General features: G+C 43.3%; 3 protein-coding genes across 11 annotated transcripts in view; 1 reads left to right on the top strand and 2 right to left on the bottom strand.

Annotated features, from left to right (window-relative positions):
- Positions 1–22,066, bottom strand: part of LOC146672777 (ribonuclease inhibitor-like) — a 176,508-nt gene that overhangs the window by 126,492 nt on the left and 27,950 nt on the right. The window lies entirely within an intron of this gene.
- Positions 1–22,066, top strand: part of LOC146672779 (uncharacterized) — a 99,726-nt gene that overhangs the window by 63,079 nt on the left and 14,581 nt on the right. For 2 of the 9 annotated variants that reach the window (XM_085389074.1, XM_085389109.1), the window contains exon 1: positions 17,510–17,711. The exons of 4 other annotated variants lie outside the window; for them this stretch is intronic. The gene's annotated coding sequence lies outside the window, so the exon portion shown is untranslated. Of the gene's footprint in view, positions 1–17,509; positions 17,712–19,685; positions 19,948–21,327; positions 21,426–22,066 lie in introns of those variants that run through there. 3 more of the 9 variants (XM_085389101.1, XM_085389092.1, XM_085389118.1) reach the window with 3 other exon arrangements.
- LOC146672778 (uncharacterized) overlaps positions 14,408–22,066 on the bottom strand; it is a 30,689-nt gene continuing 23,030 nt past the window's right edge. The window contains exons 3-4 of the mRNA XM_085389478.1: positions 16,547–16,636; positions 14,408–15,987 (exon numbers count right to left, since the gene is read on the bottom strand). Coding sequence (XP_085245604.1) covers positions 15,877–15,987; positions 16,547–16,636 — 201 coding nt within the window. The 3' untranslated portion in view covers positions 14,408–15,876. The remainder of the gene's footprint in view (positions 15,988–16,546; positions 16,637–22,066) is intronic.

The following is a 22,066-nucleotide window of genomic DNA, read 5'->3' as shown; positions in this document are numbered from 1 at the left end:
TTGTATCAGAGGCAGAGCCAGACATTTGAAACACCCGGGGCTTAGCCCTAAAGGTAGTATGCATGTGGGATGTTTTTATTTTATTTATTTATTTATTTATTTATTTTGGGGGGGTTGGGGGGGGGGGGGGGGCTTGTTTGCACAACAAGGGTAAATAATTATATAAACTTTTCTCAATCTAAATAGTGGACTTTGGTAGAATTAAAAAAATAAGTGAAGTGCAGGTCTATGATGATTTTTTGTGCTACTATCATCATTTGGGGCGACCGTGGCTCAGGGGTTTGGGAATCGCATCTGTAACCGGAAGGTCTCCGGTTCTATCCCTGGGCTCTCTGTCCTGGTCGTTGTGTCCTTGGGCAAGACACTTTAACCTACTTGCCTACTGGTGTTGGCCAGAGGGGCCGATGGCGCGATATGGCAGCCTCGCTTCTGTCAGTCTACCCCAGGGCAGCTGTGGCTACAACTGTAGCTGCCTCCACCAGTGTGTGAATGTGAGAGTGAATGAATAGTGGCATTGTAAAGCGCTTTGGGTGCCTTGAAAAGCGCTATATCAATCCAATCCATTATCATCTAGTTCTGATTCTGGTTCTGTCTTGGTTAAATCCTAAGTGGTCCTGATTTCGAACTGTTGTAGTCCTGTTTTAATTCCGGATCAGTTCTGGGTCTGGTTGAATTGGGGTTTAGTCCTCGTGTCTTGATGCAGCCCCAACTTTGTTCCGCCTTGCTGCTTAATTAAAAAACTAGTTTAAGGTGTCCTGCATATGTGATATATATTTTTCCCTATATGAAGTAATTCTTTTTTGAACAAAACTCAAAACAGTGTGCGTGTGGTCATAAAAGCAGGAGCAACATCACAAGAAGCAGATCTTCCAGATAGGATGTATCTGCAATAAAACACTACAGCCCCCCACCCAGAACCTCGAGAATCTGGGGGGAAGGACAGTGGAATTCCTTTCATCAGAGTTGGTGTAACGGGTGTATTAAAAAATAATTTATATTTCACCAAAGATCCATCCTGCAGTGTTATCTCGCTTTGTCAGTATTGGTTATGTATATGTGTTTATTTATATATGTTTATTTTCTGTATTTATATTTTGGGAGCTTTTATTTTGTTTGTGTGACCTTTGACTTCCCACGAAGTCACTTCCTGTAGCTGCGCGCTATTTTCCTCAGTCGCCTAGAGGCCCCGCTGAGGAGAGGTGAGCGTACGCTAGTGTTCTTAGTTACAGAGCGAATAAACACAGTTAAAGTAACTAAAAGTAATTCAAACACTGCTCGTTCCCTTTGTGCATTTTGTCTCATAGTTCTGTTTGATGTTTTAGCGTGAATTATTGTTTGTCTGTCGAGTACAGCACTTTATTGTAACATGCTAGTTAGCATGTCTCAGATGAGAGCATAGGAGCATGCACGTGGCTTCTCATGTGGTCCGCTATCCTTCTCTCTCCCTTGAAGGTGTTCATGCAGAAGTCCAGTAAAGTGAAGTTGCTGTACTGTTTTGTTTTTATTTTAAACAGGTATGTGAGCTCCCTCTTTTATTTTTGTGTCATGTGAACTGGTTATATCTTCTGCTTGTTTGTGATTCATGTTCACTGTTTCAACTTACTGTAAATATGTAAAATTGCCACTGGTAAATGAAGTCTCCCTAAAGTATAATTTTGTTGATGAGGTAATTGTCACTATATGTTCACGATGCAGTGCATTTTTGTTTGTTATATATGAATATAAATACATTTTAGCAGTATTATTTGGTAACTGGATTTGTTGTAATGTTGCACCTCAGTCGTCGAGAGGCCCCGCTGAGGAGAGGTGTTCATGCAGAAGTCCAGTAAAGTGAAGTTGCTGTACTGTTTTGTTTTTATTTTAAACAGTTCTGGGAGAATAAATCCACCCAGCTGGCAAAGTGAGAGCTGACTCCTCTGGTCATTCGCACAACACAACGCAGAGAACTAACAGCAATAAGAGTTTAAGGCCAGACCGGCTACATTGGCAAGCATAGAAATGACAACATTTAACAATTCACTCTAACAGTACGTGTTACAGAAATGTAGCAGTGACAATAATATTGTATGCTGTAATCGTACTGGGCAATTAATGATACAAAAAAAACCCTGTTTTATCCTGTGAATAAAAGTATATGTTTTTGTCAGTGTACCATGGTAATAACAGAAGTGAAACGCAATTTTGTGTCAGGAAATTCACTATTTACGCGCAATAAACAAAGGAGCAAAGCGCGACAATTTCTGTTCAGCGCCAGACTTGCTTGTAAACAATATCACCAATTATGTTAAGAAAAATGACGCATTAACTACAACAGCAGACTGACCTCTGTGGAAATGCTTGGAGCAGACTAACATGTGAGCTGGAGTGGTCTGGGACGTTATATTTGGTCTTCGAACGCCTGCAATCCAGGCCATCCGTGGCTCTTTGTTACTTCGGAAACATGGCTCGAACAATTTCTCTTCAACGACGTAATCCGATAACAACCGAACTCTTTATCCGTCGGCTTCCTGTGGCTGTCATGCCACCGGCTATTGCAGTTTTTTTTTTCATCATTGTTTTTATTGCAGATTTTCCTTTAACACGACAGTGTCTTGACATTAGACACAGAACAACAAAACAGTACAAACACAAAACGTACACAACAGCTCTTAAATAAGGCATAATACAAGATACAAAATACAAAAAATAACATACAAGAGGTGGTGAGTCAGTCTTACAGCGCCCGGGTGGTGATCATGTGCATAGTAGTCCTTTGAATAAGATAGCGGAAAGGTCCGGTCCAATATAGTCCAAAAAGGGGTGCCACATCCCATAGAACTGACCCACACTGTGGTGTATAACGTGTGTGAGGTATTCCAGAGGAATCAGTTCAAAAATTATTTTGCGCCAGCCACAGACAGTGGGAGTCCTATCGTTGATCCATTGTAAGAGGATATTTTTCCTGGCTGCAAATGTTAGAGTGTTATACAATCTTTTGTTGGCCGCCGCTTTTAGGCGGTCACTTGGAAGACCTAGAATCAGGGATAAAGGGTCCATCTCTATATCAACGTGGAAGATTTTCCCCAGTTCACCTGTAATGTCAGCCCAGTATTCTTGAAGCTTGTAACAGGACCAAAAACAGTGAGTTAAAGTCCCTACATCAGTTTTGCACTTAAGACACACAGGGGAAAGAGAGCGGTTGAAGAGGTGTCTGCGGTGAGGGGATACGTGTAATCTGTGTAAAATCTTAAATTGGATTGCTCTTGTCCGAGTACAAATTGAAATCCTTTTTGCGAGAGACCAAACGGTATCCCACTTATCTTCATCTATGGTTACTGACAGTTCCCTCTCCCACACACCTCTAATCCCCTGCGCATCAGTGGTAGTCAAAGCATTAAGCACATGATAAAATGAACTCAGAGACACCTTCAGCTGTTGCCTAAACAAAACCTTCTCAACATCAGATACTTCAGGGTGCTCAGCAAGGGTTGTACTGTGAGTGATATAGTGTCGTATTTGCAAAAAACGAAAGAAAACCTGTCTAGGCAAGCCGTAACTGTTGGTAAGTTGTTCAAACGACATGAGTTCACCACCCGAGAAAAGGTCACCAAGAGACTTAATATTCTTATCAGACCATCGTTGAAAGCCGGGGTCCAAGGAACCCGGAGGGAAAGCAGGGTTATTCATTATAGGGGTAAAGGTTGATGTTATTCTCGATCTTCCCTCAAGACGGCGGACAATTCGCCACGCTTTTAGGGTGTTGATTGTTACAGGATTTGTACAAAGGGCCTTAATTCCGTTAAAATCATTACAAAATAATAGATCGCTCAGTTTGCATTGTGACAGAGCTGTCTCAATATCCGACCAGATTGAGGTTTTACCCCTAACCCAGTCGCTCACAAATCTTAAATGGGCAGAAAGCTGATACAATCTAATATTAGGTAGATCCAAGCCGCCCCTGGAGCTTGGCAGATGCAACACTGCCATCTTGAGTCTGGGTCTGCTCTTGTTCCAGATGAAAGAGGTAAGCCAACCATTTATGTCCTTCAGTACTCTCTTAGAGAACAAGACGGGGATCATTTGGATAGGATACAATAGCCTGGGCAGCATATTCATTTTGATCAGGGCAATGCGTCCTAGCCAGGAGACAGGAAGTGACGCCCACCGCTCTAGGTCCTGTTTGAGTTTGCCAAATAAGGGTGTGAAGTTGGCTTTGTACAATTGGTCGAGAGATGGGGTAATAAAGATCTCCAAATACACAAATCCATTAGGAGACCATTTAAAAGGAAAAGAAGGAACAGTAGCCGGCATTGTGAAAAGAGTACCGAGAGGCATGGCCTCTGACTTAGCCAAATTGATTCTATAGCCAGAGAAATGGCTAAACCTGTCAATCACCTCAATGAGACTGGGTACGGATGTTACAGGGTTAGTCAAAAGAATCAAGATGTCGTCCGCGTATAAGGTTATTTTATGACACAGCTGTCCAATCTCTAAACTACGTATTGTGGGCGTCGCCCTTATGGCCTCAGCAAGAGGCTCTATGGCCAGAACGAATAGAAGGGGCGATAAGGGGCAGCCCTGCATAACTCCCCTATGAGTGTTGAAGTAATCAGACCTAAGTCCATTAGTCAGGACTGCTGCATGTGGATTATTGTAGATAACTTTGACCCATTTTATAAAATTCTCCCCTAAGCTGAATTTGCCCAGAGTATACAACAAATAAGACCACTCAATTCTGTCAAATGCTTTCTCCGCATCGAGAGAAAGCACCAGGCCGTCAATAGATTTTTGCTTGAAAGCTACAATAGCGTTCAGTAAGCGTCTAACATTGGTGGCTGAGTTTCGACCCTTTATGAAGCCTGTCTGGTCCTCCCTTATCAGCACAGGTAAAAAAAATTCTAAGCGGGAGGCCAGAATTTTAGAAAGCAGTTTCCTATCCACATTCAAGAGGGCTATAGGTCTATAGGATCCGCACAAATCAGGACACTTCCCTTTCTTTAGAATTAGGGAAATGTTGGCTTCCTTCAGTGTCTGTGGGAATTCACCCGTAATGAAGGAGTGGTTGAACATATCAAGAAGCGGTTCCACAATAATATCCCGAAACTGTTTATAAAATTCACAACAGAAGCCATCAGGCCCTGGTGACTTTCCACTTCGTAGTGATTTAATAGCCTTAAACACTTCGGTCTTAGTTATAGGGCTGTTAAGGGCAGTCTTCTGTTCCTCTCGGCTATTGCAGTTAATAATACAACAGCTTCTTGCCATTTTTTGTGTACCTTTTTATCGCTGTGTAAATGATTTAAATTGAAAGCCTGCGTGCGCTAGTACCTCTTGCCATGAGTTCCCATAATCCTTTGCAGTTTTACCCCTGAATGACGTCACATTCTCAATCTCTATATGATATATGGGGTGCTTTTGTCTGGACGTGCTTCCCATCCAGAGCTCCACAGCAGAGAAGAAAGTTCCAGAGCTCCTGGAATCCCTCTGCAATGGACCGCTGGCACTGGCACTTTGTTAGTGTTACAACAACAGTCCCCATATGGAAAAGAAATAGTAAAAACTTACATGATTTACTCATGAAAGTGGCCACTTTCTCATTACTTTCATATATTGTTTTAGTAAGTATCCAAAACATACAAGTTTCATTATATAATTTTTCAAGGGATCTTATATGTGTTTTCACTCAAGTTCCACACAAGACAGATACAAACTTTTTAAGATTTATATGTGTCTTTTCCATATGGGTCATACCCCCGAGGTATCTAAACTTAAGTAAGGAATGTGTGCACTTTTTACACCTCTGACTAGCATTTAGTGGTCCCTTTCAAACATATTTGATTTTTGCTTGTTATTGAACAAATTCACTTCACTGCTTTTCACTATCTGACATCAATGCACATTGTTCCATTTACTGCATATTGTGCTTTATTCATGTCTCTCATTTCACCTGCATCAACATTGTAAAGTTTGTCACAAAGAGATTTATACTTTTATAAATACTAATACTCTCTATTCCTTTTTTTTTTTTTTTGCCTGTCCCATTTGGTTCTTTAGCCATCAGAATTGTTGTCTAGAGACCAACAAGGATACCCAGTGGATTTACTTTGCCAAATGGATCATCGTGGCATTGCCGTATTGGTCCATTTGATCGACCTTTGTTTTTATTATTTATTTTGTTTTATTTTCAGTTGTTACAGACGGGACAGACATGAGTGAGGGATAGGAAAGGGAGAGAGAAAGAGGAAGGAAAGGAAAAACAGAAGGGGAGAGGGACAGTGAGAAAGGAGGGGAGAAAAAAAAATCTCCTGGATCACCCGTTGAGAGAAGAAGAATAGAAAACAAGAAAAAAAAACAAAAAAAAACAAAACAAAGCAACATACTAAACACAACACCATCGCATTAATCTAGCTAAGTGTAAACAGCAGTAAATACTAAATATTCAATGTTGTTGTGCAGCACGCAGGACAGACAGCGCACAATGTGCTTTGAAGTAGCAGCCAAGAAAGGTGTAATTTAAGTCTACGAGCAGTGAACATCCGTGTGCATACCTGTGTGGATCAGCGCGCTTGTATTCAAATGGTTTCCACATGTAATGGTCTGCAAGAGGATGTAGCGAGCCATAGCCCCGTCCCCCAGGGCATGAAGCAGGCATGGAGGAGATCCAGGCCCCAGACATCCAGAGGCCCCAGAGCACGAGAGCCCAAGGAGGACCACCGGAGGGTCATCCGTGCCACCTTCATGGGAAGGGCTGAGGATCCCCAGACGAGGCGTCACCCAGTAGCCACCGAGCAGAAGCTAGAGGGGTTGCACCGGCGTGCCCGCCGGCTCTGCCGGTAGCCAGCTGTGCCAGAGTGAACCGAGCTGCAGGCCCAGAAGCCGGAGGCCCGAGGGCCCCCCGCACCCCGGAGGAGGCCTGACCGAGCAACAGGCGCCAGGCCCCGCCAAGTAGCCCCCGGGAGTGAGCTGGTACATACCTGAGCGCCCAGCCCTGGACACCAAGAACCACCAACGTACGACCCCTGAGAGCATCAGTCACCGGCAGGGAGTGTGGTGAGGGGAGATAGGCCTTGGAGGGCCTGGGAGTTCCCAGAGAGGTGGAGTCTAAGACCTGACCTGACATATAGACACAGACAAACAGGCACACACAGACACAAACATGCATTCTGACACAAACACTCAGCACTCACCCAACGTAAGGACTGACATAAATGGACATGTACACACAATCACACTCCCCAAACATACTCTACACCCCGGGCCCAGGTACCCTCGCCCCCAGAGGGGGAAACAGAACCCAGACCCAAGAGATGTTACCCTTCCCCCCAGGGTGGAGGCAAGCAGACCGTCCCAGGCTCCGCAGCAGCAGGGAGGCCAATCGGACAGCCAACATCTCCTCCCAGCCCCCCCGCCCCGACGGCTAGCAGAGAACGGGGGTGTGTGAAGACCCCATACCTCCCTCCTCCCGCTCATGTGTAGTGTTGCTGCGTGTTGTTCTAAAGCATACATGTCAAACTCTGGCCCGCGGGCCAAATTTGGCCCGTAGCCTAATTACATTTGGCCCGCGAAGCCATACAAAATTACTATTAGAGCTGGCCTGCTGGTATTATACAGTTCATGTACTGCTAATATTACAATTCCCAGAATGCTCTGTTGGTGTTTTGGCTGCAAATACAATTTTTATTTAAGAAATGAATTCCACTGATGTGTTATTTAATTGGAATTTCGATTTTGCATGTGTGCAATATTAAGTTATATATACGTTTATATAAGTTATATGTATTGTTTAGTATTAAGCTTTGCTTGTTCCATACTCAGTTTTTCAGCAAAACTTGTTTGAGTCCATAAGAAAAGATTCCCGCGACTTTGATCCAGTTTTGAATTTTGGCCCACTGTGTATTTCAGTTTGACACCCCTGTATTAAGTGCATTTAAAACAAGGGAGAGCATGCCAGAGAGCAGCAGGTGTTAGCACGGCCCCTCCCGAGAACCCTCAATGTCTACATGGATTTAAAATTGAGAGGTGGGCACCAGCGCCAGAGGTAGGTTGGAGTACACAGACCATCCACTGGACGCCGTTAACGTGCCCACCCTCAAGGCCCTATATATATGTGTGTGTTGTGAGAGTGTAAGTAATGTGGATGTCTAAGTTGTGAGATAAAATTGAGGCACAGGTGGCCAGAAGGGGACAGAGGGGGGGGAATGTCTCCCCTGCACCCTCGTGACACACCCGCACCCCAAGGCCCTACCTGTGTGGGTGAGTGTGGTGGAGCGGGAAGAGGGAGGTAGCCGGGGATGGGGAGGAAAAGGAGGGAGGGGAGGATGCGCCTCCTTAGGGCTAGCTCCCCCGCTGACCCCAGTAGGCACCCCCGTCCTCTGGTACCCACCAAGGCAAGGGAGCCCAGGTCCATCCAGCCCGGGGCCTACGGTAGCACTGCCAAGCCCCACAGGACCCGGGGCAGCCCACCCTACCCCACCGCAGAGGAAACTGTACCCACCCCAACATTCAATCGTCTCCCAGACTACACAAGATGTTTACCCAAGATGGCGCCGAGTATGGCAGCCTCGTCGCGAGCTCCCCCAAGCAACAGCTTTTTTCTGTGTTTAATTTTACTTTCCCTTCATTTTTTCGCGAGTAGCACGTCTCCTTGTGTACGACCGACAAACCTTACTGGACATAAAAGACGGTCTTTCTTATAACTTTCTGGAGTTCAAGTTTTGCAACACGGACCCTCCGTTCGCAGACCCCCCATTCATCTCACCTGAGACGCCTTTGTTCTCTGGCCCTGGAGGCCGCAAACACCGACACAGAGGGAGAAGATCTGGCGTTCTGGTTCAACTGAGACGGCGCACTAACAGACCACCGTTACCCAGTTTATTACTGGCTAATGTGCAGTCTCTGGAGAACAAGCTGTGCGAGCTTCGGGCACGGATCTCATTCCAGTGAGAGATGCGGGACTGCTGCGTGATCTGCCTCACAGAAACCTGGCTATCGGACAAGGTACCGGACTCCGCAATACAACTACCGGGGTTCTCCGTGCATCGCGCGGACAGGTCACAGGATCTTACTGGGAAAAGCAGAGGCGGTGGTGTGTGTTTCATGATCAACAACAGCTGGTGTGATTATGCGAACGTGCACCCGGTCAAATCCTTCTGCTCACTGGACCTGGAGTACCTGATGATTAAGTGCCGGCCATTCTGGCTACCGAGGGAATTTACAGCAGTGATTATTACGGCTGTTTACATTCCCCCACAAGCCGACACTGACCGAGCACTCAGGGAACTGTACAGCGCGATCAGCAGCGAGGAAACCGCACACCCAGAGGCAGCGTTTATCACAGCCGGGGACTTTAATAAGGGAAACCTGAAGAAAGTTTCACCCAAACTCCACCAACACATCCACTTCAACACTCGTGGAGACCGGCTTCTCGACCACTGCTACACCTCTTTCCGGGATGCGTACAAAGCCCTCCCCCGCGCCCCATTCGGCCAATCAGATCACCGCTCCATCCTGCTCCTGCCCTCCTACAGGCAGAAGCTGAAACAGGAAGCTCCAACCCGGAGGGCGGTGCACTGTTGGACGGACCAATCGGAGTCTGCGCTGCGGGACTGTTTTGATCACGCGGACTGGGAAATGTTTCACGTGGCTGCTAGGAACATTGATGAGTACACAGACTCAGTCTGCGGATTTATCAGGAAATGTGTGGAAGATGTCGTCCCATCCAGAACAGTCAAATCCTTCCCAAATCAAAAACCCTGGATTAACGGAGATGTTCGCGCGGCACTGGCGGCACGGAACACCGCCTTTGCCTCCGCGAACACATCGGACTACAAACACGCACATTACCAACTCCGGAAGACGATCAAAGCAGCCAAACGTGAGTACAGGGACAGGGTGGAGCAACAGTTTGACAACCCTCGGAGTATGTGGCAGGGACTAAACACGATCGCAGACTTTAGAGGGAAACCCAGCACACCGCAGACCACGGCCTCTCTGTGTGAGGATCTAAACGTATTCTACGCTAGATTCGACACAGCGAACACCATGAGACCGGACAGTGTGCGCACCGCGGATGACGTCAGTGCGCACACTGTGTCTGAGGAGGATGTGCGGAAGTGCTTCAGGAAGGTGTACGCACGCAAAGCTACTGGTCCGGATGGGATTCCCGGCCGCGTCCTCAAGTCATGCGCGGCTCAGCTGGCTGGAGTGTTCACGCACATCTTCAACCTTTCCCTCTCTCTGTCTGTAGTCCCAGCCTGCTTCAAAATGGCCACCATCGTCCCTGTACCCAAATCCTCCACCATCTCCTCATTGAACGACTGGCGACCTGTAGCCCTGACCCCCATCGTGAGCAAATGCTTCGAGAAGCTGGTCAGGGACTTCATCTGCTCTGCACTACCCGACTCACTGGACCCTCTACAGTTCGCATACCGCCACAACAGGTCCACTGATGATGCCATAGCCCTGACACTACATACTGCCCTGTCACACCTGGAGAAGAGAGACACGTATGTGAGAATGCTGTTTGTAGATTACAGCTCAGCATTCAATACCATCGTTCCCTCGAACATGGACAGGAAACTGCAGGATCTAGGACTGAGCAGCTCCCTCTGCAGCTGGATCCTTAGCTTCCTGTCTGACAGACGCCAAGTGGTCAGACTGGGCAGCATCACCTCATCCCCCATCACACTGAACACTGGTGCTCCACAGGGGTGTGTACTGAGCCCTCTCCTATACTCACTCTACACCTACGACTGCACGGCCACTAACAACTCCAACATCATTGTGAAGTTTGCGGACGACACTACAGTGGTGGGTCTTATCACCAACAGTGATGAGACGGCTTACAGGGAGGAGGTCAGCGCCCTGACCCACTGGTGTCAAGACAACCATCTCACCCTCAACGTCGCAAAGACAAAGGAGTTGATAGTGGACTTCCGGAGGTGCAGAGAAGTACACACCCCCATCACCATCAACGGCGCTGCTGTGGAGAGAGTGAGCAGCTTCCGGTTCCTTGGTGTACATCTGGCTGAGGATCTTACGTGGTCAGTACACACAAACAAAACAGTGAAGAAGGCGCAGCAGCGCCTCTTCTTTCTCAGGAGACTGAAAAGATTCGGCATGAGCCCCCGCATCCTCAGGACCTTCTATCACTGTGCCATTGAGAGCATCCTCACTGGATGCATCACCACCTGGTATGGCAACAGCACCGCCTACAACTGCAAAGTTCTCCAGCGAGTAGTGCGGCGCTCTGAACGAATAATTGGAGGTGAGCTTCCCTCCCTCCAAGACATCTACAGGAAGCGGTGCCTGAGGAAAGCGGGGAGGATCATCAAGGACTCCAGTCACCCCAGCCATAAACTGTTCAGACTACTTCCATCAGGAAGGAGGTTCTGCAGCATCCGGTCCCGTACCAGCAGACTGAGAGACAGCTTCTTCCATCAGGCCATCAGACTGCTGAACACGTCATAGACACTCAGCTTCACTACTGGAACTTCAACATTATGCACTCCATACTGTACAGTAATGCCACTGTTTTGCACATGTCTCAACTCTGTATATTTTTTATATATTTTATTTATTGTTTACTCTATTTAATTTGTAAAATATGTGTACACACACACACACACACACACACACACACACGTAGAAAAATATTTAGTATACACATCCAGAAATGCATATACTATTATATATTCTACATATATTTATTAGTTCAGATGTAGCCATTCTTGTATTTTGCTTGTTTACATTATTGTATTTTGCACAACTCTGTTGCTTGTGAAGCTCGCACACAAGAATTTCACTCACATGTACTGTACCAATGTACCTGCACATGTGATGTGACATTAAAAGTGATTTGATTTGATTTGATTTGATTTGACAAGACAACAGACACCCAGGTTAAGTTTATTCTCCACCTCTCCTATGTCTCTCCCCCACCTGCAGAGTGGACTCCTGCAAGAATGGAACAACCTCCCCGCCAGTTGAAGAGCCCCCCAGTTAGTCCGATGCACAAGAGGCCCCTTGCGCCAGGGCTGAGCCCCCGTGCACCCACCCGCTCACAACCTCGGTGACACACCGACAAGGACCGAAGCCCCCAAGACCCAGCCAGAGCCCCAGCACGGAGGCGAAGCACCCCCGAACCCCAAACCTCCCACGCCTGCCCCGGATCCACTCAGGGGGAATGACCCATAATGTTTTATCTAGGGGTCTAGATTTATGCCTGTAGTGCACTGCCGTGTAAATAATTTGCATTTACTGAATATGTACTGACTGAGTACCACTGTTCAAAAGTTGAATAAAGAAACAAACTAATTTTTGCCTCTTTTTTTTTTTATTGAAGCCACCTTATAGAACATCACATCAGTTACAATGTAGAATCCATGTCATTTATAGTTTACAAATGACAAAATGTTTACACAAAATCATGAGTGTTTACATGATATCACCCACTACTATCATTACTTTATTTACTGTATCTTTTGAAAAAATACAGCAATTTTAACAGCACAATACTTAAGAATATTTAACAGGAGCAGGTTTCATTTTTCCCTGTTTTTATTACCACACTGTTCACCAAAACGCAGCAAACCTTCACCATCTTATCCAGAAGGGTCACCTCTTCACTCTCACATGGAAGTAGTAATCTGATTGGCATGGTGGTATGTTTGAAGCAGGTCCCTTGTGTAGCGCTGGAACCCAGTCATGATGTTTCATACATTTCATAGGCTGGTTTGCTGCAATAATGCCAAATAATTAGCAACTCTATAAATAGAAGGTAGTTCTGCAAAATCACTCAGTTGGATGTTTGTTCTAATTTGTTATGACCTCAGAGCGCATCGAAAATAAAACTAATAGGCTATAAAGAGTGATATGAACATATTTAGAACTTACCGGAATGAAAATGTCTGGAGCACCAACAGATATTTGGAGATGGAAGAGAACTGCACGTCAGCTCGTCTCACAGCTGCTATCCAGGCTATGTTATATTCTGGTCTCATTCACGACAGACTCCAGAATATCTATTTCCTACCCAACGGGGTAGTAAGTTTTATTAACAAGTCATGTGACTCAGATTGGTCCTCTGCCATGTACAACAGCAACATACAGCCTAACAATCCTTACTTGTGTGACACTCTAAAACGTCCGTGCAGCAACACAATCTATTGTGGAACAAAACATCTTGCAAACAATAATTCACATTATTACAGGCTAGACACCTTCGTTTGGTAACATTGATACACGAGCTGCCTCATGTTGCTTCCAGGTTGGGAAAGAATGAAAACCATTTTCAACCTTATTCTCTTGCCGGTCGTGCTCCCTTTTCACTTGCGCTAGACCCCCAAAATGGTGGATCGGGCCAAAATCCTTTCCACGCACACCCCTGTGGCATCACGCTCCAAAGCCCTATATAACTACATTTAAATTACATGTTGTTGTTTTTCTTTGTTTATTTTCTCTCTTACAGACAAAATGATATGCCGGTGTACTTTCACTGCCCTGTCTGCAACATGACAGTCATACAGCGTGGGGATATGGCAAGTCAATTATTGTCATGTCAGCATTCAGGACTGCTCCTGCTGAACTCTCCGTGGAGCCTGGTCTCCCTCTCGATGTCTTGTCTCCAGCATCTAAACCATTTTCTGAATATTCGGTAGAACATACATGTGCTCTACCCTCTGTGCTAAATGAAACTGCGGCTTGTGGAAAGTCCATGGAAATGAAACGCCCTCACTGTGGTCTTAGTCTTCTTACAAAAAAACTTCAAGGCTCACATGAGGAGGAGGCATTCAAACAGGTCAATAGATGTTTGCCTGGCCTGTCATCTGCTGTGTTTTTTTGTAGAGGGACTTCTTTTTCTTTGTTTTTCAGTTTGCAGAGGACATGGAGATCTTTTTAAATGTGCTAACGAGCAGAGACTACAACGATAAAGCGATAGATCTTTCAGCCCAATTCTACTTTTTCTGCATAATCCATCATACAAAATGTAATCAAATGGAAAAGTCTCTTTTTAAAACTTGTTTTATTAGTTTTAACCTTTTAACTTTATGCATCAAGCAAAAATTTAATTATATGCAACATTCTCTGACTGGAAGAAATTTGTTTAATATTTAAACCTATTTTCTGCACATTCCAGCACATAAAATAAAATCTTTTTTTTGTGTTTACACTCAGTCTTTCAAATAAAACACAGCAGAAAATAAATAAAGTCAAAGACTAGCGGTCCTGTTGCTCTATTTTCACCTGTAAAGGTGAAAGGTGGAGGTTTATCCTGGTGCAGGTGTACCGCAGCGGTCAGTGGAAGAATCCGCGAGTTTCTCTGTGAATTTCCCATTAAGTGGTAGCGCACTCAGTGCTTGCTCGGAAGTTTAGGGTTTTTTTTCGCTGAAAAAGAAGTTTTCTTCTGTGGGATTATAATATTATTTTATGCCATGTTATACCCCTAATTAAAGATTGTGAATTATTATGTAGTTTTAGTTTGCATTATTCTCCTGAATTAGAAGAAGGTGGTAACTATTGCATTTGTTAAACTGATTTGCATTACATTAGACTGCTGATTTATTGTGAATGAATGATATTGCTTTATGATGCATTATACTGCTGAGTTATAAGAAATACTGTTTGCAGAAAGTCATCGCCTTATTTGTCTGAGTAGAAGAGAACAGAACATGCTGGAGTTTTCTGCCCCATCTCAGCAGGAGCAGATAAACAGGGAGCCAAGGTCGTAGCTTAGGCGCTGTGTGAGAGAAAGAATGTGAATGTTTAGGCTTTTATGATTAGGTGGGGGCCACTAGAGGCTATAAGAGTTTGATCAATGCTCCACCATTTCGAGATCTGATGCTGTCTGCGTACAGTGTCCATCTCCCACGCGTGTGATCATTAAAATCATCGTTTGACTCAACCCAGCCGGACCAGTGTTGTTATTGTGGTTTTTCCTCTTGTATCCATCCCCAATATTTGAATCCGTAACACTTCCCACGCACAACGGACACTAATGTTTTTGTCACTTTTTATGGAATCAAACTTAAAATAAGGTCAGTACTTCCACACTTTAAACGCTGCACGCTCATACCCTCTCCCACACTGCTATATGATCCACTGTTGATCTGCACACAGCTGTTGTCATGAACGTCGCACTTGCTTACGTCACTGTCGTGAGACATTCTCGCAAAAAAATTACGGTTTTAGTAACGCAGTAACGCAGCGTTCCTACGGGAAAGTAACGGTAATCTAATTACCGTTTTTGTAATAGTAATCCCTTACTTTACTAGTTACTTGAAAAAAGTAATCAGATTACAGTAACGTGTTACAAGTAACGTGTTACTGCCCATCTCTGCAGTTAACCATCTTGGGAAAGAGCAATACAAAACATTCTATTTAAGGCCTGTGACATCAAGATTCAGTTAAACAACAATTATAACTAAAAAATTTGAGTTAATGTTAGTTTCTATTAACATTGAATTAGGTTACTGAATTGGCAAACACCTTCCTATTAACATTACCCATTTTACCCCAATAACTAAAGAATTAAGCACTTGCAGGTCAAAACCTTTATTCAAGAGACGCAAAAATAACATTGATACAGTGACTGTCAAAAATTACAGCACTGATCATACTGTGACATCTTGGTTCAAAACAGCAAACTTAGAAATATTCAACGTTCTTTACTTCAACCGAATGAAACTGAAAATACCATATCCACATATGGGATATTTAGACTGTATAACTGTTCACGCTACATCTCTTCACTAGTAAAAGAAAGAAAAATACAAACAGAAATTGAAAAATGCTGCCAAACAGACAAACAGAGAACTTGTACAGAGCAACAGGAAAAACAAACAACAACAACAACAAAAAACCCCAGCCCTGTCACGTTATCCAGATCTTGAAGAACTACTATACCCTCGATGATGATGCCAACATCATAAAAGTCATTGCCTGGCGCATCCTCTGGAGACAGATGTTCATTGTGGTTTTCTCAATCTGTGCAGTGGCCACAGTCAAGTCCTGGTTAAACACAAAACATTTCTTTAAGATTCCTTTTTAAACTCTCTAAACCAATGCAAGCAACATAGTAAATAGCTATAGCCAAAGAGTGGCCTGCCATGCTGCCATTCATGGTCTAACAGAGTTTCTAAGAGAGAGTGAAAAACATAATAATTTAAAATGCTTTACATTAGTTTTTGTTAGAAAGACACCGGCCCATCAGAAATCCAGGTTATGTCACTCAGAAGATGTTAGAATTTAGACTTTCAGCCTCACAATTTGGTTAGCTGTTGGTCAGTTGGTCATTTTTTTTTCAAACAAAAGCTAATGTAAATATTGGTGGGATTTTCCTTTGTTCACTAGAATGACAAATTTAAAGTTTTTTCACACTGATGTGACCCCTAATACAGGGTGGGGGTGGGGCCTCAAGGGCCGGTGGCTGACTTCACTACCAGGCCTCATGTGAACTTCAAATTATTAAAGACGACTACTGGTCCTAACCAGTCCAATGAGGATCAAGTGGATAACTAAATGCATTTTTAAATGTTGCAAAGCCACAATCTACTCATAAAACACTCACCATGAACTCCTGCACCAAGATGTTGCAATTGTCTTTCACACAGATGTGGAGCACTTTGATGAGGGCCTCCCTTCGAGCATCAATGTCATCCTTAAGTATAACAAAGAAAACAGAGATTTTTGAACTTTTTAGTAGCACATAAGAAAATGATCCCAGACAAAAACTCTTGACTTTTTAAACCAGTCAACATGCAACACCAGCATCTACAAAGCAATATCAAAAGTTCCTGTTTGACATTAACTTTATGGATATATAGTTTCCAGAACATATATATAGGGACCACTGTACAATAATTTACAGTAGCACTGCTGATATATAAAATGGTGAGTTTTGAGGTTGTCTTCAAACACGTGCATTGTACTAGAAAAAGGTGTTTGAAGGATTAAAAATGTAAAAAGTAATGACTAGTTTATATTTATGAAAAAAACCTTTATGCAGAAAAAGTAGCAAAGAAATAAAAACATAACACATGGACACTTTTTCCACAAACAAGCTGAAGAGATGGATTTTTTTTAATAAACCCATATTGTTAAAAAAACCCCACTTAGAACCAAATTTATTTATCAGCTGCATGAATAATAAAAAAACACAATTTCGTTTTAGCTGTCAAAGTCGATTTAACTGAAGTTACGTGTTTCCGGTTACTGTGGAGGTCACGTGTTTCCGGTTAGTGTGGAAGTCGCAATATGACGCTTCCCGGTGGTTGCAGCCAGACGCTCTTGAAAAAAGGGGGCGATCCACAGCCGCTCACTTTCTGACTACCAGTTTGTCTAAGGACATTACCTTGTGACGTAGGTGGGTAGTGTCCTTATGAGCATCCTTCCCCTGAATTCAGACACAGCAAATGTTCTGATCCCATAGGAGCGCTATCTGCGCTAATTTTGAAATAACGCACCACGTGATTACGTTGCGCAGCTTAGTCACGTGGCCGCACAGCAAAAAAATCGCTGCAGAGCTGGGTAAAGGGGGCGGAGCAAAGTGCGTGTGCAGGAGAGGAGTCGAGCAGAGACAGCTGCTTTTTCGTGAAACGGGAGTAAAGTAGTAAACTTACAGGAACATATACAACTACCTACTTTTCAATCGATACCTGCATCGATCTGCCCACCGTTGTCTCTTGGATTGTAGCTTAATCACAGAGTTCTCTCGTTTGTGAGCTCATCTAAAGGTAAGCACGGAGCTAACTTTGATGTGGTTTTAGTTTATGTTGAGTTTTTCTCTAGTGAGAATAATAGATTGCTTACTATACATTGAAGTTAGAGAGACTGTAGCGTTTGTGATTGCTTGCAATATTCTAATATGGCGGTTGCTAGAGGGTAAGAGTACATATAGAAAAAATTATCTTGGAATATGAACAAAAGAATGGAGTGCAGGGCAAGAGAACAGCCAACCCCCACCCCAGGACATGAAGCCACGGGTAGAGCCAGGGGGAGGGTAATCAGCTTTTCTTCTGACAATGCTGTCTGTCTCTTCTCGTCTTGTTGAGAGCTCAGTGGATCTGAGTTCGACTACTCCGCCTATGCTGCACTGTCGATCCACTGAGCGCAGCACACGCTAGCAAGACAGAAGCTAAGCTTGTTGCAACCAATGACTGTGTCACTACCCGATCCGTACCGGAAACCCGATCGGTACTAGTGATGGGTCGTTCGTGAACGAAATGGCTCTTAGAACCGCCTCTTTGACGTGAACGACGCGAGCCGGCTCCTTATCGCGAGTCGTCACATGGTTTTTTTTTCCCTTTCTCTCAACCGCTCTCTAGCACTTTTTTTCGCTTCACTCCGCACGCGAGCTGTGTGCTTTACGCTGGGAAGAGGGGGGAGGGGCGGTAGTTACACTCAGCACAGGAACAGAGCCAGAGGGAGAGAAAGAGAGCCAGGGACAACAACGTCACATTAGAAAGGTATAGTAATCATCCACAACTATTTTCAGTTGCAGATGATAAAGGATTCAGAAAGTTTATTCATGCAGGTCCATATGACAGAGAATGTGCATGTTCTTTTAGTTTTCATATTTTAATTTATATTTAATTGTGTTGTGGTTTGCAGTGTTTTGTGTTGTTTTACTTTAAATTTGTAAAAGGAAAAAGCTGAAAATTTAATTAGTTAAAAGTTGAAATGTGAATAGTTGATTTTTGTATTATATGATTTATTTATTACATTTTATGTGGAGTGAATAAATAAAAGTATATTTACGGTGGCCCCTAGAGACAAAGCACGTACAAACTTCAAATCACGTACGAACTCTGAAGCACGTACAAACTCCAAAACACGTAAAAACACGTACAAACTCTGAAGCACGTAAAAACTCCGAAGCACATAAAAACTCAAAACACGTACAAAAGACAACAGAAGTGCTCCAGGATGCTAGGTGCAGTGTTGAGCTTTTGTTACCTAGTGGCTACACAAGCCAGCAAGTACCAACGACCGGATTTGGTGTGTGGTAGTAACAGGTAAATGAACATTGTTTTTAAATTATTTGAATATATATGAGTGCCTGTGTATAAATACACAAGCAATACACATATGCTTTCATGCTTTCAATTGTGTAATTTAAGTGATCTAGTAGCTCTGCTTTGGAAGTTCAGTTCATGCTAGAAATGTGTTTTGGAGTTTGTACGTGTTTTGTCTCTAGGGGCCACCGCATATATTTATATATAAACATATATAAATAAAACCACTTTTTTTTTACGTTAGTAATTCCTTTTGTGCATAATTTTATATTATTGTTAATAATAAATAAATTAAAGCAACAAAACAACCTGAAGAGCCGGTTCGGAGCCGAAAGACCCGGCTCTTTGTAGTGAGCCAAACCGAAAGATCCGGATCTCTAAAAAGAGCCGGAAATCCCATCACTAATCGGTACCCCGCATGCGCAAATCTTACGTCACTTCCTCTCTTTGCGACATTCAATATATTTGAATGATGCGGTTAGCGCCCAGTTAGCTCCTAGCATTTCTCAACAGCTCTGCCTTCTTTTCGACTGCCCGGGACATTTAAACAATGGATAATCCGTATACAAAGAAATTCATGCTTTTCTCCTCAACAGAGAGCGTCCCCCGATTGAGCAACAGCGCCGTAAAATAAGAAGAATGGCGCTTAATTACAGAGTTAATAATGCAGACTTTGTAATATCTCACGTGTAGATTCATCAGCCAATCGAACCAATCACAGCCGCAGCGTCACGTCACGTGACTTGTTACGTACAGCACAAGTGCCAAGCCGCACATGTGTGTTTGTTTGGGAAGCAGCCAGCCACCGTACCGCCCGGGTAATGGAGGAAATGAGTGTGCCGACTAGAAAAATCAACTGAGCGTGACCGAAGGTTACCGAAAAGAAAACAGATGAAGGTTCCAATGCCGGAGAGATTGTCGAACGGAAGAGCCATAGAAGTTCCGTAGTGTGAAGGTATTTCGGCTATTTCAAGTCTGACAAAAAACAGTAGCGTGCACTGTAAATTGTGCCGAAAGCAAGTCTGGAAATACAATAAACTGGTGCATGCGCTACATCCACACGTACCCGGGTATTTTTGAAAACGCAGATTTTTCTATGCGTTTGCACCTTTCGTCCACACGTAAACAGCGTTTTTGGTCACTGAAAACTTTTTGAAAGATTTTTGAAAACTCAGTTTTTGCATTTACGTGTGGACTAGAAAAACGGAGAAAACGCAGCGTCAAAGGTGTGTGCATTTTTTGACGTCACACTGTGCGCCACGTTATTGTTTCGGTGAAATGAATTTCTACAATACTGTTAATTCTACTCTCTGCAGTGTTTAAATGCTTACATATACACACAGTTACTGTCCCTCCACACATACGACTCAGTTCTGCTTCTATGCCCCAGCTTTGTTTACTTTTTCCCACCGAGGCTTCTATACTTCTGATTGGCCAACATTTCTGCACGGTTAGGAATCTAGCGCCACCTGCTGCTTTGGCATGTTCATAGCAGCATTTTCCTTCATTTCTGCCTTTATGTGTGGACGGGATTATTTTTTAAAACGAAAACGGAAAATCTCCGTTTTCAAAAATACGTGTGGACGTAGCCTCAGTCTCTGACTGGAAGCGCTAATTCGTCATTCGGCTTTTGTCAGACTAAAGTAACTGTTAAAACTGTTTGAAAAGCTAAGCTATATAACAAGGAGAGATTGAGAATTTCCTTTTAGTTCTCAGTTTATTTGATATTGACAAAAGTTAGTTTGTTTTACAGAAGAACAGACAAAATTGACTAAGATTTATTTTTAGAATTAATATTTTGTTTCTAAGTGGAATTGACAATTTAGTAGTCTGTTTCGTTTGTTCTATTTTGAAACTTAAACGCTTTAGCGGCTGCCTTTTGTGTAGTTTGTAATATTTGCCTTTATTTATCTGAAAAAGTCTCATGTTCCTTAAGTACATCTACCCTGTTGAACTTATTATGGGAAACAAATATTTAAATAAAAACAAGCTGCTGATTATTTCACATTTTACTTGTGAGCAACGGCACATTTAAATCTTACAAATATAGTTATTTGGCTCATATCGTGATAGATATCGTTATCGCCTGAAATGAAAAAAAACATATCGTGATATGAAAAAATCTCATATCGCCCAGCTCTACTTGTACCTTGAAGCTCCTCATTACTCAGGAACTATGGATTAAAGTACTGTAGTGTACTGTAATACTGGAAAAAATGTAAGAGAACAACTTCAGATCCTGAGTGTGTGAGGACAGAAGAATCAGCTTTATTTCAATTTTGAGGGATAAAATTTATATTTGAGTTTGATGGTTCTGTTGTCTTTGTGATTACAGGAGCTGCCCTTAGATTCAGACCTTAGCACCACCCAGTGACAGCAGACAGATCATCCAACATGTTAACTGCAAAATGAACTGATCAAAACAGTACAAAGGTTAAAGTACCACATGTGCTGTAGTGAAAGCTGCAGCTGTTTTATTGATAAAGTTAAAGATAAAAAACCTAAAGGATTAATCACTCATGTAACTGTGTCACTATATATCAGCATTAACAGGACCTCAGTTTGGTGTTTCACAAAGCTGCTGATCTCAGACCTGCACAGCTTCCGTTTTAAACGCTTGATGTACTCAGCTGCACGAAGAGCACGTTTGAGTTTCTCTAACACAATTAAATAAAACCTGATGAAGGTCAAAGGTCGTCACTTGTTTGTTGAGCTACAAACAGTTTTTTGCACATAGTGTGTTATTTACCATAAAGTGATGCAGAGTTATTCATACCAGAGTAACCAGAGAGGATCATATATTTTTAAATATATAACTTTCTACAGGACTAAATATAATATCTTTATGTAAAAGTCCGGAGTCTCTGGGGAGTATCTGAGTATTTATAACATTACACAAACCAAAGGTCTCCATCACAGTGTTCATGAAATGCTGGGTTTATCCATCTTCTGGGGCGGGCCTACAGAGGAGCTCTCAAGGTTTCCCTGTGAGGGAGCTGCTGGTGAAGATCATGAGTCCTGCTTGATCAATGCGATGAGCTTCAGTGTTCCTGGTGTTTCTTAAATGAAGCCTC

Source organism: Rhamphochromis longiceps, linkage group LG3 (assembly GCF_057381845.1).
Source record: "Rhamphochromis longiceps isolate RC_006_pf linkage group LG3, R_longiceps_female_GT1.1, whole genome shotgun sequence".
NCBI lineage: Eukaryota > Metazoa > Chordata > Actinopteri > Cichliformes > Cichlidae > Rhamphochromis > Rhamphochromis longiceps.
This window is presented reverse-complemented; position numbering and strand designations above follow the sequence as displayed.